Genomic DNA, 26,046 nt, shown 5'->3' with positions numbered 1-26,046 from the left:
TGCGCCAAATGATTCAATTTCATTGGTCAGCGAAATTGCCCCGCGGAGTAATTTTCGTCAGCTAACCAAGGCGACCAACGTACACGAAATGTGACAAGGCTCTGAATATCTCGCGCGTAAAGTAGCGTATTGAGGTTATGTTGATATTTATTCCTACTTATCGTGAATTTTCTAAGAAAAGTGTCATTCAGCAATACTGTAGTTGATATTAGCAGATATTTAATCGACACAATAAAGGCGTCAATGGAGAAACAAATATCAAAAGCTACAGAAATTGGATCAGTTATTTATTGAAAGAAGAAAACTGAAATTAAATGTGGAACGTCATCAACGAGTGGGAGTCTAGACAAACTGAGGCAGGTAAGTAAAAATATTGTTTATTTCAAACAGATTCTTTATTTACATAAAATTAAAAATAAATGGATTGTTGAAACCCAGTAGAAGGTTGCTCCAGAGTAGATTTGTTACAGTGCAGTGCTCCGGAAGCCAGTAATCAGTGCCGATGAACATGAAATATTAAAATAAAATCAGTAACAAGGAATAAAAGAAATAGTGTATCTTGAAACACAAAGCTTAGGAGTACAAAAAGTAGCAATTCGTTTTTCTGTCGCAATTTATTGAAAATTAGTGGTATCCAAAACAATTAGAAGCTCTTGTCTGATGATAATATCTTTTAATATTTTCAGGTGGGAAACAACCATCATCGAAGCGAGACTAAAGTTGTCAGGCGTTGAAGCGTGTAAGTAAATTTCTGATGCTATGATATTTGCATATTACAATATTTTCACATGTATTCAATGATAAAATTCGTTTGTTCTGACAGACTTAAAGTTTCAAGTTTGGATAATAGGATGAAAATCATACCTTACCTGATGGTCAAAACGTTTTGGTGGCTAGGACCCTAATTTCTCGATTGGTGCCACCATTCCAACCATCGAACCTGGTTGTTCCGTTGTTCCATTAGACAACAGGTATCCGAAGGAATTTCTTCTGGTCATCGCCACCTTCTGAACATCAGTCGTGGCAAAATTGAAGAGCACGACACGCTACAGATCATGGTGTTTGAATATTCCATTATTTTAGATCTATCGAGCCAATAGTAATAAGTTTGTTATTCAACAATTGCTGCTAACTAATTTTACAGAGCAATCATTCCGTGCACCATTGTAATCCAAGCAGTATTATTGGCCCACATTATTTTTCAAATTTTATTATCGGCAGTTTTGATATTTTATTTTTCACTCTCTTGGTATTCAATTCAGATGAATAGTGTTTTAAGTGTTAAATCAGATTCCAAGGATGAATTTTGATGTGTAAACTGAACCAATCTCAATCTAAAAATGTTGGATAACTTCAGTTGAAAATGTCTTTAAAGTCAATATTAATCGACAGTATCATCTGACTAGCTAGTTGCAGCTATCATCCGTGCTTGAGCCTCGTTCAACCCCAGCAAGGTCTAAGGAATGCATTCACTTACTAGTACACGTTACAAATGATCACTTTGTCTACAATAGGACTTACTTGCTGGCTAACTTTTTTATGATGAATCTTTATCAGGGAGTCATCCGGTAACTTATTGAAAGCTTGAAACCAGATTCAATTTTATACTCTAACAATGGTCCTTCATTGAAACTGAGAGTTTGTGAAACTCCATTTATTACAATTAATTCTGCATCCCATGTTAACACTGTTCGAAACAAAAAATCTCATCCTAAGATTGGAAATGGAATCTGCAATGCAAAAGTTATCTAGTGGCACAAGTTAAAAACAAAGAACCTTATAACGGTTTCTGCGACAGAGGGATTCCTTCCGGACATTCATGTTACTGGATGATGTTCGGAGCACTATGAACAAGATATTGTATTTGATTTAGGTTTGAGTAAATATTTTCATGAACTTCAGTGAAAATTAGATATTCATTTGTTTCAAAGGAACAAGGGGTACAATGTTGAATCCGATAAGCCAATATTTTCATATGAATGTCCTGAACATTACTCTAAAACATGATTATCCTTAAAGTTAATTACTGAGGCACATTTTGAAAATGTTGATTTTTAACTTGTGTCACAGAATGTTTCTGAGTTTTACTCTTCGGATTAGATTTCTTTAGATTAGATTTGAAATTGAAAGAAACCGTAAGATCTACAACTTCCTTTTCCAACCAACAAAAGTGGCTGATGATCTCTGCATGTGTCATGAATTGAATGGGAAGAGAAGACATCAGCTAACAGCAGAGATGCTATTATTTTGGCTGTATTTTCTGTTGAAAGAAAAAAATTTCATTGTTATTCTTAATGTATGAAGTAATGAAAATGATTGAATAAATTGTCCCCACGTACCTGCTTCGTTTCTTCCAAGCACCCAACATTTGAACAGATTTCTTGTTTCAATCAAATAGGACGAATTTTCAAAGAGCATCAGCATTAAATTCCGACCGTTCTTTGAACAATCAATTTTCAATAACAAATGCTTCCCAAGCCTTTCCGAGTGACTATCTGAATGACTTGAGATTCTGACCTCAAAAATGCATGTGAACTACATCGCCGACAGAAACAGAGTTTGACAGCAGGGTCTCGGGGTGGCCAGACTGCACGGACGGCGGATTTAAATTCGCGCATGCGCAGTTCCTGTTTAGTTTCTAGAGATGGTCCCGGTATGGGAGAAGCATTCGATCCACAAGTCGAAGAATCTTATCTCACGTACTTCGACGTTAACAATTTGAACGGTGCTGCTATGAGCTTTGCTCTGCCATACAGTTCCTTCGAATGGGTATCAGACTTCAGACAATGCGACGTTCTTACTATCTCGGACGATGCGGAGTTTGGTTACGTATTAGAGGTAGATTTGGAATATCCTGTGGAACTGCATGAAATGCATAAAGATTTACCACTGTGTCCGAAGCACTACGTATCTCCTATCTCGAGTACTAAGCAACCGAAATTGACGACCACGCTACTTCCCAAATAAAACTATGTTATTCATTACCGTGTACAATACAACAATGCTTACAATTAGGTCTGAAGTTGGTTAAAATTCACAAAGTTCTCAAATTCTGGCAAACACCATAGCTAAAAAATTACATGGATTTGTATACTGATTTACGGAAAAAATCGAACAACGAATTTGAAAAAAACTTTCACAAATTGATGAACAACGCAGTTTCCGGTAGAACAATGAAAAATGTTAGGAAATTTAGAGATGTCAGACTGATCACGAAATGGGACGGAAGATACGGTGCTCGAGCTACTATAGCTAAACCAAATTTCCATAGCTGCACCATTTTTTATGAAGATATGGTAATAGTCGACATAAATAATACGAAAGTCAAACTAAACAAACCTTTGTATGCAGGTTTCTCTATCCTGGATCTTTCGAAAACTTATATCTACGATTTTCACTACAATTATATTAAGAATAAATTTGGCAACCAAGCAAAATTGATGTACACTGCTACCGATAGTTTAGTATATCACATCACCGTCCCCGACGTATACCAGTGTATGAAAGTGGACTTGCATAAATTCGATACATCTGATTACTCAGTCGATAACGCTTCCGGAATGCCTTTAGCAAATAAAAAAGTCCTCGGCTTGATGAAGGATGAAAACAATAGTCGAATAATGTTAGAATTTATAGGATTAAGAGCAAAGTTATATTCATTCAGGGTCTTAGGAGATAAGAAAGACAAAAACGTGCTGAAGGGATTAAGGGATCAACGTTGAGAACAATAACTTTTAATAATTATTTGGAATGTGCTTTTCAACATGGAAATTTGATCAAAAGTCAGAATTTATTCTTGAGTCAGAAGCATGAGGTTTATACTGTCGAACAGAAAAAGGTAGCACTGAGCTGGAATGACGACAAGCGGATCGTGTTTCACAACACGATCGACACGCTTTCGTGGGGCTATAAGCCTGGACCTTAGCGTATACGTTTGAGCTTTGTAATTACCGTATCGTAATCTATAGGTTATGAAATATAGTTGTACAACGTTGTATATAATTATATAGGATGTAAAATAAAAACACATGCCTATTTGCAATAGAATTTCATTTATTCAATAATGATGTTTACACGTCAGATTCATTTATCCAACTGTTGTGTGTACTGTAAAAACCTAACCATTTAACATATAGTTTCTTTCTACGCTTTTTGAGAACCTTCTCCACGAGATAGATGTCCGGATGTTCAACCTTGAGGAGCTCCTGTTCATAGAAACCGCCAGAGATGGGTCGATTTTGATAGTCTTTGAGCTTGTACGTCAGGGGATGAGTATTTTCCACTCGGCTTATTGTGAATATTTCAGTCGTCCAATTGGGAGTATAACCTTTCTCGAAGACGTTTTTGAATTTGCTGATTCGGACTTTGTCGCCAGTTCTGAACATTGTCGGTTTGGTAGGTATCGCTCGAAGCCCTCCGTACGCCTGACGTAATAATTGCCTCTCGTTCACAACCGTGACGTCCGATGGTTTCATTCGTATAGTTCGGTGTTGTTGTAAGCCAATACCAAATCAGATAAGATGTCGAGCCACTTGTAGCTTCCTTGCATGCTGAACTGTGTCCACAATTTGCTTTTTAGCGTACGATTGAAACGTTCACAGATCGAAGCCTTCAAATTACTGTACGTGGAGTAAAGTTTGACTCCATAGCGTGTCATAAGAGATCCGAATTTTGAGTTGTAAAATTCCGTTCCTCTGTCGACGTGTAATTTTTTCGGTACACGTCCTTGAACAAGCACAGATTCCATCGCCTTTGTCACATCATCCCCGGACTTGCTCTTTATCAGTACAGCCCACGCATACTTTGAAAAAATATCAATGACTGTGAGCATGCACTTGTAGCCTTTGTTTTGTCCAGCGTACGAAATCATATCAACAAGATCCGCCTGCCAGGTCTCGTCGATGCCACGCACATCTACACGACGACGTGGGTAATTCCGGCGTGCAGGCTTATGCAGTTCCGTCACCAGCGCTAGCTTTTCCCCGTTCATCTTCCAATGCTCTCAGGCTGGTATCCAATTTGAAAAGAATTTCAGCGTTTCGAATCGACAGGTCTCTGCCTGTTCTAAAATCTGTGTAGATGGTGTCCAAGGCTTTCCCTGTGGTGGTATCCAATGCTTTGATCATTTGATCAAGATTGTCGAGTTGTTTTTGCAGCAAGTGGAATTTACGACGAAAGATTTTCAAAGTTACAGCATTGTTTGGCTCCACGGGGTCAGCTATATTGCATAGTCTTTTGTTGCGTATATCGTAGTGCCCGTCCGCTGTTACGTGAAATCCGACACCCGGAGGACCTCGTGTGCTCGCAGCTGTGTTTTTGTTCAGATGACGTCCAAACACGTCGACGCTCATCTCGTAAATGATTGCAGAAACGGCGTGAGATGATTAATAAATGATTCCAGCTTCCCGCATTTCTTCGAGAATCGACATAATTCCGTTGTTGTGACTTGTATTCCCAGCCGCTTGAGATGCCGTAAGCAAACGAAGACGTTCCACCAACTCGTTTGCGTCGTCCCAGGAAATATAATCTGTTTTAACACCTTGTCGTGTAACCCAAGCCTGAGGTAGCAAAACACATTTGCCCGTACGCTTCGATGACGATGGTGATGATGTATTGATGTTGAGCAGCTCTGCGGTTGGGTGCTTGAATTTGGCACTGGGGGTGTTTCGGATAGGCTCGGTGGCGCTGTAATACTTTCTGTGAGCATTTGTTGCGAGAAGGACAAGTTCTTGGAGTTCTTCTTGTCGTGGGGGGTAACGTGAACGCTGTTCGGCATCTTCTTGAACAACAACTCCAGCAGACCTTGAGTTTTCGGGTAGACTGTACTCCCTATGCGAATGGAATTGCGCTCGAAGCTTATCGGCGAGTCACCAACCATCAGCCCGGCGGTAGAAAGGTTCCGTACCCCGTATAAAGTATCCAGCTCGTTCTGTCTGTTTTTATCCTCGAGCATTCTAAGATATTCATCTTTCAATCCTGCAGATGACTCTGTGATTGTTTGACCCTCTTCCTCTGCAGTTGCAAAAGAATCTTCAGCTTCAGATTCCATTTCGTTCTTCGGTTCATCCGTCGTTTCAGTTTTGATTTCTTCCTTCACCTCCTGCTTTTCAGGTTTGGTATCTCGCGAGACGTTGACTAATTTCTGCAGCGGGGTTACCACAGGTCTGTAGACATCCTTCATTGTTTCCTGCAGCGACTCTTTTCCCGTCTTGAGGATTTTATGCTTCCGTCGAATTGCATTACTCGCTTGAGCAATACAGTGCAAGACTTCTTTTTACTTCCGAATTTCCTGCATGTTGACACAACTAGCTCAGCAACGCTACTGTGTCGTTCCCCTCGATGACCGTGTACTTTATTCCTTTCTCATGTTTATAAAATTGTCGAATCCCTTCCTATATCGACCATTGTCGAGCTCTCGATTCTTATCGATCACGAGGAACCCATATTTGTCACCGTGCCAGCATGCCACACACAAGTTTTTAAACTCTGTGTACGTCATATCGGTGTTTACGTGATCGTTGTATACGTGTCTCAGGTTCATTCCGTCTTGTTTGAATAAGACCAGCAGGTTAGTATTATCGCGTACGAGATGCTTGGGGATCCGCGCGTACGTCTGACAAAGATAGAAACAATCTACGTCATGGTGTCTCCCGATACAAAAGTATGCGCGTACTTTGTCCTGCTTCTCGCACGCTACGTCATCGAATATCATGATTGAGTTGGGTTGCGTTTCGTTCGGTGCGATGAAGTGCTCATGCTCGTTAAAGGGGAAGTATTTAACACCGTCGACGCTTTCAAGCCCTTGACTGAGAAACTTGTATTTCGGTTGATTGAGAGATTTTGAGTAAACGTACTGGTTTTCAAACCTCAAACCATTCGGACGCGTTATAAGTGAGAACAATGCGATGGTTTTGCCACAGTTAGAAGGTCCACAAAATACCGCACGTACACCACTCGGTAACAGTTCACCGTGACGTTTTTTCGGTTTTTCATTTTGCTGCGTATATTTGTGAAAGTTCACCATAGGTAGCTTGATCGATTGTGTCTCAAACTTCGTCTCGAACGTGACTGTTCGATTTTCTATAAATGCATCGTTTATAAGGACTTTCCCTCAGTCTAAGAGCGAACATGATTGTGCACACACGCGATCGTAAGCGATCCTCGAAAAAACGATCACGTGGGAGAGGATTGGTGAATAGCATCATCAACAAACTCCTGATCGAGCTGCATGTTCCCGGTTATCAATACTGCGGTCCTGGTACAAAGTTGGCGAAAAGACTCGCAAGAGATGATCCCGGTATCAATCCTCTCGACGCAGCGTGTAAGGAACACGATATAGCATATTCGAAAAATCGTGAAAATCTCGAGGCTAGAAACGTCGCGGATAAAATATCAGCTGAGAAAGCCTGGAAACGAGTTTTAGCAAAAGACGCAAATTTAGGTGAAAAAGCAACCGCTTGGGCTGTAGCGAACACGATGAAGGTAAAAACAAAGTTAGGCATGGGTTGTCGAAAACCCAAGAGCGTTCCCTTGAACAAAATCATACGCGCGGCAAAGCAATCCATGGTACCGAGCCACAACGCAAAAACAAGCATCAAATCTGCACTGAAAGGTGCTCGTGAAGCTGTGAAAAAAGATAGCGGTAAACATAACGTGCAATCACCGCGCATTCTACCGGTCCCCTCAAAAGTTGGTGGATTTCTACCTTTTCTCATATCTATTTTTGCCGGTCTAAGCGCTACGGGTGCATTAGCGGGAGGTGCTGCGGGTATAGCAAAAGCTGTTAACGATACGAGCGCGGCTAAACGAGAATTAGAGGAATGTAAACGGCACAACAAAACAATGGAAGCGATCGCATTAGGTAAAGGTCTCCATCTTAAACCGTACGAGGAAGGTTTTGTTTTTCATCTTTCAAAAAACTAAATGTGACGCTACCACGCCGAGCGTTAACCAATTGGGATTTGTTGAAATATGCGAAAATTATGAAAATTCCATATTTCCGAGGTGTCTTTATGCGAAACGAAATGCCCAAAAACGGGCCGCGTAAAAACGAGGAAGCCGTCGTCAATCTTGACGACAAAGACGGTCCTGGGACACACTGGGTTGCGTATAAGAAACGTGGCAACGATGTCATCTATTTCGACAGTTTCGGTTATCTTCAACCTCCGTTGGACCTCGTGCAATATCTCGGTGTTGGTAGCGTAAAGTATAACGATGAAAGATATCAAGATTACGGTACGTTCGATTGCGGACACTTGTGTATGAAATTTCTGAGCGGTGAGCTATATAAACGTCGTACATAATTGAGTGAAGGCAGTCTAACACTTGCAGCCATGGATGATTCGTTTACGTTAACGATATCGGGAACGTCTTCGATTCTCGAAGCGCAATATTTCCCCCCGATCGAACTTGCTTCAGACAAAAATTACACTCTCGGTCTCGTTCAATTGTTAACCTTCAATTCCATTCCCAACGTTGACGCTGGCCACAATAAATTGTACATAGGTGATAAGGTAGTCACCATATCTACCGGCAGCTATGAAATTGAGGATATCGAAAAGTATGTTCAAGACGCTGTGAAGAATACAGACATTGAAATCAGCATCCATCCTAACAATAATACGTTATGCAGCAAAATCAAATGTAACCACGTCGTGAATTTTGAGCCTAGTAATTCTGTTGGTCGGCTTCTTGGATTCACACCGCGTGTATTGACGGCTAACCAAACTCCCCAATCGGATATGCCTGTAGCTACTCTCAAGGTCAACGCGTTGCGAGTCGAATGTAGCATTACAACGGGTGCCTACGTCAATGAGCGCAAAGTTCATACTTTTCACGAATTTTTCCCCATCGTTCCACCGGGATATAAGATCGTGGAAGTGCCGTCGCACGTCATTTATCTTCCGATCACCGTTAAGACCATAGATCACATACAGCTTCGGTTGGTAGATCAAGACGGAGACTTGGTTAATTTTCGCGGAGAAGTTATAACTGTGAGACTGCACATCAAATCGCAATAAAATATGGGTATTGTATATAACAGATTACCCAAAAAGAGTTACATTAGTAAGGCGTCCCGATCAAGTCAGTCATCGATCGATTCCCAAACCGTTAACACGTCAAAACGTGGAATTTCTGATGGCTCTGGGTCTAAAAGTGACACCTTTTAGAAGAGGAATTTCCAACTTATAAAACTACGGTTCTGCTGTTTCGTTGTCTGCTACGTACCATGGAGGAGGAAATCTTGAGCATTCAAACACCCGTCGCCTTCGATGAGTCGATCGCTCACCAAGAAATACATGCAGACAAGCTATATGCGTCATCAACTTTTAACAACAGCGACGAGATTGGCATCACCGTTCAGCATCAGGATTTATGCATATTACCAAGCAAGAGTTCGCTGCATATCTCGGGAAAATTGGTCAAATCAGATGGCAGTCCAGCAGCGGTTACAACCCTGGTCAACAATGCCATCTGCCATCTGTTCGAAGACGTACGGTACGAGCTAAACGCTGTAGAGATTGACAAATGCAAAAACGTTGGTCTAACCAGTTTGCTGAAGGGTTTCGCTTCGCTTAGGGTTGCCATCTCTAAAATTTGGCAACCAGGACAAGACGCGTGAAAACCCCGGATTTTAGAGCCCAGAACCCGGACATGTCAATAGGTTTTTTTAAACATAGTCAGTGTAATAAAAAACCATTGAAAATGTCATAAATCACCTTTTTTATTTATTTTCAGACCTTAAAATCAAATTTAGTCATCTTATATGATAAAATTTTATCATCATTTTAAATGTACCAACAAAACAGAATCTTATTACAGTTTGTTACAAATTGTTTCAATAAACAATTAGAATTTTTTTATTCTTAAAATAAAACACAAATTATTCATATACTCTGTTATGAAAACAAAACCTTATTAAAATATTAAACCTAACAAAGTTCAATTAAATTTTTAAACAAAAATCTTAAAAGTACTGAGATCATTTTAGTATTCAGTCTTACAATTTTTGAGGTAACTCTTTTAACTCAATAATAATTATCTTTTTTAAATTTTTATCAGCAGCCATTTATGCGACAAAATATCTCTTAACATAATATGAACTAAATTCTTAAGCAACAAAACTGAACCTTTTTAAAGTTTGGACTTACTGTAATGTAAAATAAGTTACATTATTAATTTTTTAAAACATAAAATAACCAAAAACTATACTCATTTATATCACCTTAAAGTTTTAATCAACAGCCATATTTTAAATTTCTTTTACGTAATAAAAACAATCATAACTTGAACTACAAAAATGAAAAGAAATTATTGCACTCAAAAGTATATCATTTGACTATTTAGCTATCAAAGCTTTTTCCTCAGCCTCTTGCCTTTTTTACTTTTCAGTTTTTTTGTATTTATCACTCTTTCCGATAGCTTTCAGAATATCTTCCCTTTTTAGAAGGAACTTGTAAAAATCAATGCAGCTGTATTCTTGGAAATTGAATTTGATTTTAATTACTGACGAGATTGTTTCTACGCTTAGTAAATTTCTTTCTTTTCTCCATTGTTGTGTAATTAACGAGAATATCCTCTCCACGTTGGCATTATGAGCCGGAATGCAAAAAAAATACTGTGCAATTTTCAGCAATTCCGAATATAAATTCGCATTCGGTGTTTTAAAAAATTGTACCCAAAGTTGATTTGAATTTAAAAGCTTATCTTGTTCACTTAGGTTTTGGCTAAAAGCCTTTAAATTCACCCACTCGTCAATTAATTTTGCGTCGTCAATATCTATGTTCTTGTCTTTTAGATAAAGGACAGTGTCTTCAATAAGAGTCCATTCTGTGTTGTTATTAATTTTCTGCAAAAACATCCAGTCAAATTTCTCAAATTGTTTTAACGGTTTCATCCATTCTTCAATGTACGTTTTGATTTCCTTGTAGAAATCATGCGTGCATTTTTTAAACTCTTGTTTCGTGTTTTGATCTTCTTTATTTATAATACGCTGAACATTCAACGGCACGAAACTTTCCTTAATTCGGTCATCTAAGCTTTTTGTTATGGATGCAAGTATGCTTCTGGTTTCAAGGACTGAATTATCACTTTTCTCTAATTTCTGTATTTTTGAGTGAACGGTGTGCATAATTGAGTGTATGAGAAACAAGTATGCCTCCGAGAGAGGATTTTCAAAAAACTGTTTAATTAAAACAGGTGGCCTTTCTATGCTTTCAAAATAATCGTTTAATGGACGGTAGAGCTTAAGGAGTCGCTCGATAGCTGGAAACAGGCTTAGCCAACGCGTCTTGGAATGATACAGAAGCTGTTTATATTCGACCTCAGCTGTTTCACAGAATTCTTTAAGAGCTTCCGTTCGAACTGTGTAAGTGGCAAAAAAATTATAAATTTTTAAGATGATGGATTCCACGTCTACTGGCAGTAAATCACATCCGTGGTGCACTGCGTTGTTAATGACATGTGCAGAGCATCCCACACCAATCATGTTTGGGTTTAGATTTTCTTTCAGCTTGTGGAAAACATTGTTGGTTCCACATCGTTTTATTCCACCGAAGTTTGTATTGCAATCATCTCCAGCAAAAGCAATACATTTAGACAAGAGGTTATGCTGGCGAAGCTGTGTTATTATAAGTTCAGTGATTGTGTCGGATGTCTCGTCTTTCGTGTTTTCTATTTCGAGCACCTTTGTAGTGATTCCGTTTTTTTTTGCATCAAAATATTGAATAATCAACGGCAATAATTTTGTGCTTCCATGATTACTAGCATCAGTAGCCACGCTGATGAATGGTATATCTTGCAAATCTCTTTCAAGTTCTTCAACCGACAAAGGGCTCAGCACTCCGGTGGCTATCGCAGTTGCTTTTGTTCGATTGCATGTAACTTTTTTTGCAACATCTGACCCCGAAAATATTTCGCGGTTGAGAGCACAAGTGCAGTCCAATGAATTGAAGGACATATGATGGCTTACTGTATGATAGACGAGTGCGCCTTCCGCTGCTTGAATAAGGAGGTCCTCCGATGTCGATCTTACAAAATATGTGGCTATATTTGAAGTACTTGATTGATTTTTCAAATTTGTTTTATGTTTCTGAGTACTCAAATGCTCATTTATGTCTGTAACGCCTTTGTTTGCGATTGAAATACTCGTGGAACAAACGGTACAAAACGCTTCCCAGTCATATTTTCCTTTTTTTAACATCGGAAACTTAGTTTGTAAATCACTCTCAAATAAGCATTTACGCTTAGGCATTTTGGTATCTAATCTGAAAAGTATAAAAAAAGTAAGAATATAGTCACTAGAGAGTTTTCAAACAAGGGGTTAAATTAGAACTATAATAATGACTAGCTGTGCGACTTTGTCATCAAAATAGCATACTTGAAAATCTGTAAAAGAATCGAAAACTCTAAGCAAGAATCTCCGTAAACTTGTCAAAAAGCAAAATGATACCGCATCTTGACCTAATTTACACCCCTCCATGATTACTTTTGAAAAAAAAGTAGCCTTTGTCCTTCTCTGGGATATGAACATTATTTATGCCAAATTTCAGCCTAATCTGTTCGCGTAAAAAGGTTACAAACAGACAGAGTTACTTTCACACTTATAATGAAAGTGTGGATAGCATTCAGAATATTCAGATGAGCAGTGTCACACTACTGTACAGAATTACAACTACGATATGTAATAAAAATCTCGTCTACTGACCACGTGTACGTAGGTACACTCGCTCAACTGTAACGACGTCTATACTAATAACCGTCCTGCCACTCACTGCCAGTGGCGGCGAAGTCAAAGTGCACACCGTGGCAACTGGACGGGAGCGGCAGAGGGACGGTGAACTTTAAATTTTTAAACCCGGACTACAAATGAAACCCCGCCCGGACGCTCCCCGGATGCCCTCTAAACTAGGACAAATCCGGGGAAACCCGGACGGATGGCAACCCTAGCTTCGCTCAACCCTGGTCAGAGTTGGCTTACGGAAAACGCTGGATGGCTGGATGTTCGAGAAACGAAAAAATTAACTGACGCCAATGGTAACTTCGATGTGGTTATTCCCTTGAGCATGATATTGGGCTTTGCCGAAGACTATCGCAAGATCGTCAACGCGAAGCATGAGCTGATTCTCACAAGATCAAAGAGCGATTCAAATGCCATTGTTTAAAATCAAGACGAAGACTTTCGAGTCGTGATCGATCAAGTGGAATAGTTGGTACCGTACGTGAAGCTTCCGGATCAACGAAAAATTGCTCTGTTGAATTTCATCGAGAAAGATACACCTGTCTGCATGAGCTTCCACAGTTGGGAGATGTACGAATATCCTCTGCTACCGGCAACCACAAAACACGTGTGGACTGTGAAAACGTCCACTCATTTGGAGAAACCGCGATTCGTTATTCTCGGTTTTCAAACGAATCGAAAAAACAAAGCCGACAAAAATGCCAACCATCTTGATCACTGTAACATCACCGACGTCAAGCTCTTCTTGAATTCCGATTATTATTAGTACGGTAACCTGAACCTGGACATGAGTCATAATCGCTTCGCACTGCTGTACGAGATGTATGCCAACTTCCAGGCTACGTACTACGGCAAGGAACCCGAACCTTTGTTGACAAAGAGCGAATTTCTACAGTACGAACCTCTGATGTTCATCGACTGTTCGAAACAAAACGAGGCTCTGAAATCTGGACCGGTTGACATTCATATCGAATTCGAGGCTAAAAATAACTTTCCCGCCGGTACATCTGCCTATTGCTTAGTTTTACACGATCGTATAATCGAGTATAATCCACTGAGTGGCAGGGTGAGAAAATTGGTATAAAAACCTTGAAGGTTGCGATTTTCGATTCAGTCTTATTCACGATGGAGTTCATAGTTGACGTGCAAGGATTCAACAGACCAGGCCCTGGTTTTACGCCAAAAGAGTTGGCAGTTATAGCAGTCAACGAAGAAACTATCCCATCAATTTTTCTCTTCCAACCGCCGTACGATTGGAATTCTTTACTCGCTCTGTTTAAGAGCGAAAATTTGTGGCTGTCACGGAATCATCACGGGTTATCCTGGCAAGGCGGTAATGTACCTCTCGAGAAGCTTAATTTCACTGTCGAATGCGTGTCGCTGCGTGACACGTCAACGGTTTACATAAAAGGATTGGAGAAGAAGATTTGGCTGCAGAAAGTTCTAGGCAAAAACGCTGAAGTTGTCAATCTAATGGATTTGGGTTGTCCGTTGTTGCAAAAATGGAACAAAATGTCAGATACTAAATTGAACTGTACACATTACTCTATATCACATTCAAACTGTGCTGCTCAAAACGTATTGTGACTGCGAAATTTTCTGTTGAAATACAAAAGCCTGTTGGCATCTACTCGACCAGTTCTTAATTCTTACTGTCCGGAGCTCGATGGTCAGGATACCGTTGAATAACAGCAAACATGTAAAACTGTACTCTTTATTATCAATAAAAAAAGAGTTTTTACCATTATCAACCGTTGATTCAAAACCTCTTCCCTGCCAGTTAAGAGTTAGCGTTAACAAATTTCAGAATCTTCCAGAATTCAACGACGCGCCGAAAACCGATGGACGCAGGCCTCTCGACGTCAAGTCGCAACTCGTCGGACGATTACGAGAATTGTATGTCTGCCTAAGATTCCAAGATTCGGTTCAGGGTCGCAGGTTATCTTTCTCACGACTCCGGAACCTTCCAGAATCCAACGTTGCACCGAAAACCGATGGACGCAGGCCTCTCGACGTCAAGTCGCAACTCGTCGGACGATTACGAGAATTGTATGTCTGCCTAAGATTCCAAGATTCGGTTCAGGGTCGCAGGTTATCTTTCTCACGACTCCGGAACCTTCCAGAATCCAACGTTGCACCGAAAACCGATGGACGCAGGCCTCTCGACGTCAAGTCGAAACTCGTCGACCGATTGCGAAAACTGTTTGTCGGTCTAAGATTCCGAGAATTCGTTTAGGGGCGTCACGTTCAACGTTGCACCGAAATCCTTTGACCGAGGGCCGCTCGACGTCAAGTCGAAACTTGTCGGAGTCATTGCATAAGCCTCCCAACGTTGCACTTCCGCCTCGAAACCTCTTGATCGTCGGAGGAAGAATCTTCCAGAAGCTGACTCATGGAACCTTCCAGAAGCTCAACGTGCGAGGGTTTGGCGTTGAACGGTTGAGGGTCGCGGTTGCGCTCGGTAATGCAGTCGCTCGATCACGCTCGGTAAGCATGGTAAGGGTAAAACCCCTATGATAACTGACAGCACTTCTTACCGACCGGCATGATTTCTTACCGAGCGGCACGTCAATCTGGAGGATTTCTTACCGACAGTCATGTCAATCTAGGGGATTTCTTACCGACCGGCACACCACTCTAGGGGATTTCTCACCGTCAAGGATCAAAACGATGGTAACCCCTTACCGACAAGACTCGAAGTGATGGTAACGCAGAACGCTGACAGCTCGCCGGAGTAGGGATAACCTTGATGGGTTTGCGTCCGGGCTGGGTGGCTGCAGGGGGAGGGTGCTCTGCCGGTAAAGTAGGTATTTCTTCGCAGAATCCCCCTTGTATTACTACTCACTGTTATTGAAACGAGAGGACTTGCCGCTTAATAACTTGTCCAATTTTTTGATGCTGGCTGTCCGGTGAGCAAGGAATTGATTATCGAGTTTGACCCTTTGTGTTTGGAGAAATTTGTTTGCCATTGCTGATGGTAAGATAGAGACAATATAATTATCTAAAGACAATAACGTATTCGTCAGGCGGATGATAGTAGCATGCGAACTGTCTGGTCGACAGAGCCATTAGATTGTCGAGTCCAGCTTATCATAATAAGAATTTATCCCTAATTTATCAAGTGCTATGGAAGAACAATTATCCCTCCATCATGTTGAGTAAACACATACGGGATAGACATAAATCCATCGTCACACCATCAGACTCCGACAATAACAATCTAGATGTTCATCCGGTTGTTCCGTTACGGTTTGTGTCTATCCCTTATGTTCTTGGCCTCTTCGAGTCATTGAATCGTACCTTCGCCCGTTACAACATCAAATTTGTAGGAGAAAACAAACGTGACTTGTCCTTCCTGTTCGATTCAGGTAAAGATTCTCTAGAGATTAATAAATGTTCTTGCATAGTATAAAAGATCCCTTGCAAACAGTGTGATAAAATTTACATAGGGCAAACCTGTAGACAACTACACACCAGAGTCACTGAACATAGACGCAATATTCACGAACACGAGGACAATTACACTGCTTTGACTAGACATTCTCTGGATCAAGATCATGCGTTCAATTTCGATGGTGCTAGTGTGTTGGCGGTTGATCCCGTATATTACAAAAGACTATTGCTGGAGATGTGTCACATTGTCGCCAATCCTCTTTCTGTTAATTTACGCTCGGACATAGAACATCTGAGTTCCATCTGTACTCCAGTGATACTTCCTTCGTAGTTTACCTCATTATCCACTGTGTTTTGCTCTTCTTCGCCAGCATTGTCTGTTGTCCCTAATCTATATTGATTGATTTACCGCTGCTTGCTAGCCTTGCCTCCTTCCTCCTTTTGCTTCTCGTTGCCGGACGATTGACGTTGTGTTTACTGTCAATAATTTTTCTTTTCTTTTTCTTTTCTTCTTCACTTCTGCGGCCTTTTACACCTAAAATTTATATATACGATGCTGAGTTAGGAGATCTGTATTGCTATTGCATATAATTTTGAAATATTTTTCTCCACGGCATTTTTTGTCGTTCGTCCGTGCCATTGATGTAGCTGCGCAACATGCCAGGTGATTACCATTTTAAACGACTTATAGGTTAATGTTCACAGTGCAACACCAATTGTTACACCTAAGGTTGCTGTTATCTTGGTTAGGCATTAGTATTATAACGATAACACCACATTTATAAACACTTGATAAGTCAGGCTAATTATATTGCCATGTTATATTGGTTTTGTGTACTTGACAGATTGCAGTAAACAAATTCTGTTCTGAGGAGGGCCCCCACTCGGATCGAAACGTTAAAATAATTTCGTTGTTTTCACTCGATCTTCATATCCAAGAAGTTATTATATACATTGTTCGTATAATCTTGTGACACTTATCTCACAGTCAGCGGTGCTGATTCACAGCCTGCTCGGCATCATGATTTCACAAATAGCCGTAGGTTTTTACCCTTCGTTCAACTGTCTGAAATCATAAATGAAGACTCAGGGACGACCAATGTCATGCCGCTCTATTCACGGTCCGTCCCGAGTGTTTGATACTGATGTATACAAACATTTAGTCGATCGTAGAATTCGTCTGATTTCTGTTATTTTTGTGACGCGACAGTGAAAAGTCATACGCAACGACGATCATGTTTTCATATCACGTATTTAGGATGGTTGTCGAACAATAACCACCAGTCATGAATATTTGATGTAAACACATTTCGAAGCGACAACATTTCCGCAACTACACAGAAATGTGAATAAACGAGGGTTTAAACAAGAACGAGAGATTTCATGGAAGTGAATCCGTCGAGTAAAACTGAATAAGTGTCGTTTCGTTAAATGAAAGAACTGGAGTCGGTGTCTTGTCAAATGTAAGCACTAAAGTCGCTGTTTTGGCGAATGTAAGAACTGAGGTGAAGTCCGCGGAAGCAAAAACTAGTAAACTCTGCAAGCACAGAAACTGAATTGAAGTGAAAACTGTTGAACGGAGTTCTTCCTTACACACATACAGAGAACTACATTTACTTGAGTAATCAAAATTCTTTGGGACTTTATAAGTATTTTTCACTACATGATGATTTTTTTCTTCACAAGTTGACAGAATGCTACCGTAGATGATATTCAGATTTATCTGATATGCGTCCATTTATTCGTACAACATAATATAATATAATGCGTTTTACACGAAACTGTTTTGTAACCATAACCTCATTGTAATATTCACCCAGTTTGTATTATAAATTTTTTTTCTAATTTTTTTGCCAACAGAGTATAGACATTGTTATTTTATTTGCAGTTTAAAGTAGATACTTTATCTCCATTAATAATGTTGTTTTCTCTTCTTATGGGTCATTATCAGGTCTATGACTCTTTGCTTTATAAGTTGGCCCATTCGTATAGTTGAGGGGTGATTCCAGTTCATACTTTAAGTAATTTTACTATAGTTCAAGTTTTGCAAATTTTTTCTCTTAAACTTTCCTGAAACAGATACAATTCTATTCAATATTAGAGTTCACAGTGGTATTCACTTCGTTTAGCTACTTTCAAGTTGCACCCTACATATTAGATTTCTTGTATCGAGTAGGTAGAATATAATCTTAGACTGCGATCAACCTAACATGAGCTGAGATTTATATACAGCAATATTTTTGAGTGGCAAATGTCTGTAATAATTTACTAATACTTAATCAGGCACGCGTTGCATAGTTGTAACATATTTGACATAACATTCAAACTGTTAGTATTAGGATAAACAATAGATTGACTTGAATGATAACAATTGGTTAACATATTACAATGACAAGGAATTACATCCAATGTTGAATTGGCAGATGCAAGTCGTGTGGTTCGAAGCGATTAGCCAATGACATATTTATTGTAACGTACGTCATTTTAATAATCTGGTAGATAGCATATTCTGCAAGTTATCAACTGATGTGACCAGATTTCACAAGATATAAAGTGATTCAACTGATTTCACAAATATCTTAGAAGATTTTGTAACACTTTAAATTATTTAAAAATTTTCAAATTGATTTGACATCATTTCATCATATTTATTTCACAAGATTTTACTTGTTTACTCATAATATCAGCAAATTTCAAACGAGTCTACAATAAATTTAATGTGAACCAGTTGCACGAGTAGTTGAATGATTTATCATCATTTCATAGGTTCAAAATGGTTTCAAATGCTGCTAAGATTTCGAACAATTTTACAGTTCACTGTCATCAAGACTGAGTATAATTTGAATGGCCAGTGAAAGTTGGTCCAGGACAATGAGAGACACGTGGAGTGCCAATTTCGGAGCGACTGGAGACCGTCTTCTTTGTAGGAATGTTGTCACGTTGAAGTTGAATCTGTGTTTGTTCTTACGGATTAATAATCAAATAGGAATGGTCCAGGTGACTGCGAAACATATGAAATATAAGACAATCATGGTGTTATTATGTATGTAGTTGGATGAAACAAACATACGATGATGACTTATCCCTGCGTTTGTACGTATCATATAATAGAATATGGAAATGTATAGCATACTATTAGATTACGCGTACTGACATTTATATCAGTCTTCTTGGCAAGCAATTAGTGATACCGTAGTATAGATAGGATGAGTCCATGATTGGTAGTCTTGTGGAAGTTGGTTCATTCTGATGAGATACATAGAGTGTAAACTTTCGACACACCTGCGGGCTACCTCCTATTTCGTGCCATCGTCCCGCCAAAGTGAAAGGTCTCCCTGTTCAACGGATTGATAATAGGATAGAAATGTTCCAAGTGACTGTAAAACATATAAAACAATAAGCAATCAACGAAAAGGTTCCGCTTCATCGCTTCTCATTTTTCAAGTGTGTTTCATGTGAATCAAACTAATGCAGCAGATATGGAATATGATACTGGATCAATGTCGACTGAGTGATCTAAAGCAGTAGGCCGAATTTGTTTTTAAATGCGTCATTTGTTATTAACCTCAACCACCATGTTCTTTTAATTTATTGGAATGGTAATTGAGACATATTCTAGGTGATGGTAGAAAACATACTGTAAGAATCTGTAGAATATATACATTACACGTATGTTGAGGTATATGTGTGCGGCACTGGCGACGCGTTAAGATTTGCTAGCTATATGGTTAGTCGGTCATCAAACGTTCAACTTATCACATCGTATTATTAAGCTCGGCCAAGCAAAGTGAAGGAATTGTAACTATCATTGTTCTCATTCAAATTATTCCTCTTTATTGATTATTATTTCGACGAACCCTGTGGGAAAATTTAAAGCAAATGAACGTGACCAACTCATCAAGACTCGACAAATAAGACAAGATAAATTCAATAGAACATCGCCTATTTTAAATGTAAAAACAGATTCGTTAGTAAAATTAATTAAATATCTAATTTTAAGAATAATAACGCATCGCTATCATTTACACGTATTTCATTAGTAAGATATACAACTATCGGATATCTATTCAATTATATTCATTGTGTGCTGTTCCTTTACATGTTATTTTAATGATTCAAATTGTATGTAACAAATTCGGTACAATACAAATCAACTAACAAATAAATCATCCATTGGGTGGAAGGGTTTAGGGTCGAGGATGGGATTTCAAATTAATGGTTTGAACCCACTCCCGTTTGTTTTCTCATAAACATTTTATTTTAATACATATTGTTGACAAAAGTAAAAATGTGGGTATCGTCGCTTGCGTGGTTCGCAACTGTCCGTCGCTTTTCCCCCGCTCCACCTCTCGCCTTTGTCGACGAGAGCGCTCTGTCGAAAAGACGACAGTTTGCTAACTTAAGATTCGCGCGCGAGACTTAAAATGTACGATGTAACTTATACTGCGCGCAAACATTTAGGCTGGTCTATTTATCGTCTACATGTTGTGTGAATAAAAATAATCTATTAAAAATCACCGTATGTAATGTGCCGTCTGATTTGATGCATAATGACTATCCTTCCACTAGCTCTGGTTAGCTTTGTTTTGACAGATTTACGACGTGCGAACAACCTTCTTTTGGGCATTTTCTTGCTAGCTATTTGTGCGTGACACAAACGTTTCTAATTGTTATTCAAGCTCTTTTGCAAATTAATATCGTTTGCAGAATATCGTATCTTCGTTGGTTTAATTCCTTATTTACACCTAGCTCAGAAAATCGGTTTTATAAAATCACAAGAGCCCCCAATGCAGACGTTGGTAATAATTAACATTACTCGCATGAAACCACAGTCGTCATACTTGTCCACCCTTATGACACTCGATGACTGTTTCACTCATTCACCTATTTCATACATAAAACAACTGGCATAACCAATTTCCACTAAATTGATAAATTAATTTCAAGATTGTATAATATATAAGTAAATGAATGATAATAATAAATTATCATAGATATTTTCACGTTCGACAGCGTGACAGCGTAGAGGCAGTTATTTTAGTTTTAACGGTTTCTGGTGCCATTGAGCGGTTGCATTATTAATCAACTGCTCTACCCAGCAGCCATTTTTTTTATTCTCATATTATCGAATCACTTCGCCACTTTAAGATAATATACCGGTCGAATACGGATTCGGATTCATGTCAAAATCAATAGGGGTCAAGATTACGATGCCAAATATCTGTGTTAAAAATTTGAAGTCCGTTGATGCACGCGTTCGATTGGAATCGTATTCACAACGCGCTCTGGCGTGGAGAAGAAGAAGAAGAAAAAGAAAAATGTTTTTTTCATCATCTTTGACAGCTAATTATGCGCAAACCACTTGTAACATTTCGATCAGACTTCAACACTGAGGTCACCTGAGCTGGCAATACCAGATACATAAGTTTCATTTGAAAATATTCTCGCGTTCCTGAGATGTAACGACATGCTTATGCACGGTAGGATAGGAAAGTAGTTCGGCCAGGTAAATAATTCACGGCTAGCTCTCGCCTTAACGTTACTTAGCGGCGATTCGCTACCGTGAATCTTGATGCGTAAGTCCTATGATAAAATGGTCAATTCGGAACAAAAAATCATTCAACTTCTTATACAAAATTTTCTTTACGTTTTACTGCTTCTGAAAGCAGTTGTTTTGGAAGACATACTGTGCAAACATTAGATGAATTTTATCCACGCGGAGTCAGGTGTAAAAAATGCACAGTTCTGTTTGAGCGCTGTGTAAGTTAAGCCGGTGATAATATTTTTATTTTTTCAACACATGTTTCTTACGGAACAGAACGAAACGTGAAGATGATTTTCATGCGATCTCATTACATAAAAAACCTAAGTGTTTCAAGCAATCAAAGAATGGAGATATAAAATGCCATGTTTCAACGTTTCGCAGGGGACTTGGAAAGATTGAGACGTTACTGGATGACGGGAACTTGTAAACCTGGAAGGGAAGTTCAAAAGAGTAGTGATCCTCTAGCCCTGGAACAGTTCCTGAGTGCCTTTCTCCTCCTTATGTGTGGAATCCTATTGGCAGCATTGTTACTTCTACTGGAGCACCTCTATTTTAAATACGTTCGACATCATTTGGCGAAAAGTGATAGAGGTGGTTGCTGTGCTCTTGTGAGTTTGGTAAGTGAAGTGATTCAAGCTTTATTCCATAGTGCAAAATCTGTTTATTTGCTAACCTACCTAGGTGCGTACTTGTGTGACTGGCTACCCACGCCCACCCCCCCACCCCTCGGCATTTCATGTATGAGTAAGCTATGCATAATTAGTGAATGCAGCAAAGTGGGGGTGAATTTCGCTGTGGGTTAACGCGTGTGTACTTCTCATCAAGGTAAGTGGAATGTGTCCGCATCATAGCATCGATAGGATAAATGGAGTACGTCGGTAATTGGATTATTATTGATTCGGGATAAGTAGACCGTTTATTTATCCCATGTGGTATCGCCAGTGTCACGTATTCGCAGCTATTCACCCCCTTTTTACAATGCATTTCCCCCATCGTCGCCCGTTTCTTATTTTCACACCTAACTCCCCCAGAGCATAAAATATCGAAAAACAACAAGGATATCGCCCCCTCCAATTGGACAAACGTGCCCCGATATTTTTTACCCCCTTCGATACAGCCCGTTGCAGTATAAAATCTACCAGGGCCAAAGAAAATTCAGTTTCAAACCAACAGTCATTATGTCGGATTCCGACAACATCCTCACTATTGTCTGCGTGCTCACCACAAAATTAAATGGTACATCACATGCCTCCCTCGGCTCGGGTAGCAGATTTTGAAGAGCAATAGGGACACGTTCTATATGGCAGCCGTACCGGGATCGTGAAGCTGGGAGGGACTAGCTTCCTCTGCGTCAATTCTTTCGTGACGCAATAGTCAATCACGATAAAACCTCCAAAATGAAAACTACAGCACCACACCCGTTTATACACACAATTATTCCTTTCAGTTTCGATCGCGAGAATTATGGCCATCTGGGTGCCATCTATGTCTTTCACATCTACGGCGCATTCAAATGTCGGAGGTACGAAAAAAGCCTCCGCCACTCCGTACACTCTACAAAAACTTGACGGCTGTGTAAGCGGGTGAAGGCTCTTGTGTGAATGGTTGAGAGTTTCAACTTTATTTTTCAAATAAATCTGCGTAGTGCATTATCAGTATTCAATATGTCTTTGAGACCGTTACTCTGTTTCTATTGGCACATCCTCGGTGCCCTCTGCCCCTAAATACAAAGCATTCTCGTTAAATATCAATAACCATACCATTTTATTCTATTTCTCACTAACCGCTTGCAGGGCTCGTTAGTTTTTCTCGATTTCTTCTCTTTTTCAAACCTAAATAAGCCACCACATGTGAACGCCACAGGAATTCGTTTGATTATTTTCTAAATACTAAAATAAATGCTCTAAAATACTGGAAGATATTTTGAGGATTAGACAGTCTAGTGCACATATTCGGGGCGATAAAATCACCCATAAAGGTAGTACATAAGATACAGCCACAATAGAGTAGATTATTTAGTAAGTATAAATAAGGGACGAGAGGTTCTTATCTGCACCCGTGGGTAGAGCGGTAGTGCGCGTAACTGTCCCACTACCCTGGGTCCGAGGCACGCAAAATATCAGCAAATTAGAATTAGCTAAATATCTTTTCTTTTCCATGATTGGTCTCACCTGCCGGAAATCGTGGAAAACCAATCAGAGTGTGTTTCCGCTTCATATTTGCTTCAATCAGAACTTACAAAGTATGTTTCATTTTTCTAATTGGTTCTATCCTCCTGAAATAGTAAGGAACCCATTAGGGATTTCTTCCGGTTCGTTTTAAGATCCTAAGGGAGAACTCCGTTCAACAGTTTTCACTTCAATTCAGTTTCTGTGCTTGCAGAGTTTACTACAGTTTTTGCTTTCGCGGACTTCACCTCAGTTCTTACATTCGCCAAAACAACGACTTTAGTTCTTACATTTGACAAGACATCCACTCCAGTTCTTTCATTAAACGAAACGACACTTATTCAGTTTTACTCGACGGATTCACTTTCATGAAATCTCTCGTTCTTGTTTAAACCCTCGTTTATACATTCTACAATTCTGAGGTTCAACCAAATTCATTCATATACCTTTGGTCGTTTTGTATACATTTTAAAAACTTACATTCAATTAAATCCTTTAAATTTACCTTTAGTTATTGTTCATATAATCTAATCACCTCCATTGAATGAATATTATCTTTCATTGGGTGCTAGCTTAAACCTAATTTTACTAAAATTCATTCATTCAACCCTTAAAACCTTTATAAATTAATAGACAAAAGACACTCTTCAGACTCCCACTGAGCACGCAAAGCCGCACACAGCCCGAATCACCCAAACCATCGAAAGGTAAATGACTTTCCATTCTAATATAGTGTTTACCTCAGGTAATCATATAGTATAGCAATCTTTTTCCAATAAATCTGTGTGATGAGTTGAGGTTTTCACACGTAATTAATAGTCAAGCTCAACTCGCCCCATAACACTATTATAACTAAATGCAATGAATATGTTGTCGTCATTTCTCTTTTCTCCATTCGAACTCAATCTATATGTTATTCAATATGTCACCATTATTAATCTGATTAAAATTATACGTCAATATCCATCTTATTAGGTTTGATGCTTTGTTTTGTTTACTCCTCATAGAATTTATTTAATCAGCATTATATGTAAAACCTACACAGTACTTTTAGTGTATAATCTACATTTTGCTATTTCTGCATACATCCCAGTTTACACAGCTCAATATTTTTCTCCGTAAACTAACCCTCGCATATGTTACCCCGGTGAAGTCGAAGTATATTCATACGTTATCCTTACGATGCATCGTATCAAATGGTGAGATCATCGCAAGTCTGTCAACTACATCGGGGTCATTGCACTCCATCATACCGAAACACATTGTAACAGCATCGTTAATTAGCACCGCAAAGAAATGCTCAACCGGTTATGCATCAGCCCGTAGGACGAGGTCTCATTGTCTTGGTAGTATCACCTCACTGTAGTTTCAAAACAGTTTCTTAAGAAGTCGTTGATTTACATTCAGCTGCCCATTGTTATTGCGGTTTCCACCTTTTTAATATTATCGCAAATTCGTTATTAGTAAGTTATTTACGCGGTTCACGAAATGTGACTATTTGTGACTGGAGCGAGTCGGGGAGCGAGGGGGAATACCGGGTGTGACGTCCACTCAAAAAACCAGATTTCCATATTTGAACATGAAACGATGCTTTAATTTTATATGATACTTTGTCACAATTGTTTTTCAGCATATTTTATTGGAAATGGGTAGATAAATATAAACATTATTTTTTATTTAACTGCACTAGTAAGGAAGGCAAGTTCTTTGAATACTCTTTGATAGATTTCTTCAAGAGACTGCTGGGTGGTCAGAAAGACCTCAAAGTATTTCGTCACCTTAAATCATATGAAGAACTTTGTTCTTTCTTTTTATAAAATAATTGTTAATCTTTACATTGCCTCTCCGGCAGTCTCCACGTCGACTTGTTACTACTTTGCGTTCAACGAGTGCGAAAGCGATAGCGCATCTGCGATCAAGACGGAGTGAGAAAATGAACGTGTGTTACCAATATACAAAATAGTTACAAAGCAACACACATTCAGTGCCTGTTCGTTCCTGCAAGCTCTTGCTGGTAGCGGTTTTCGCCGGACCATCCCGCATTGTTCATATTATATATTCTATTTAAACGGCGGTGGAAGCAGTCACGTGTCTAGCATTATCGCTGCAACAGTTAAGCAATTAATAACGTCACATATTCACATTCACACGAAAACAAATTTAAAAAAGTGGTTTCACGGGCTCACTTATATCGAAATTTG

The 26,046-nt window shown here is 39.3% G+C and overlaps 1 protein-coding gene across 1 annotated transcript; it reads right to left on the bottom strand.

Moving 5' to 3' along the window:
- Positions 1-3,790: 3,790 nt before the first annotated feature.
- On the bottom strand, positions 3,791-4,475 carry LOC124406228. Its single transcript, XM_046881583.1, has 2 exons — positions 4,075-4,475; positions 3,791-3,962 (listed from the first exon to the last, which is right to left on the bottom strand). Exons 1-2 carry the CDS (start codon positions 4,473-4,475, stop codon positions 3,791-3,793), a joined length of 573 nt encoding a protein of 190 aa, XP_046737539.1.
- Between the last annotated feature and the right edge of the window lie 21,571 nt (positions 4,476-26,046).

The sequence above is a fragment of the Diprion similis genome, chromosome 5 (assembly GCF_021155765.1).
Source record: "Diprion similis isolate iyDipSimi1 chromosome 5, iyDipSimi1.1, whole genome shotgun sequence".
NCBI lineage: Eukaryota > Metazoa > Arthropoda > Insecta > Hymenoptera > Diprionidae > Diprion > Diprion similis.
The sequence above is the reverse complement of the archived record's forward strand: the minus strand, read 5'-3'. Positions and strand labels throughout refer to the sequence as shown.

Coding starts and splice junctions, on each gene's coding strand:
- LOC124406228 (XM_046881583.1), bottom strand. CDS start 4,475: ATGAAACCATCGGACGTCACGGTTGTGAACGAGAGGCAATTATTACGT. Junction 3,963..4,074: donor TGGATAAATGAATCTGACGT/GTAAACATCATT, acceptor CATAACCTATAG/ATTACGATACGGTAATTACA.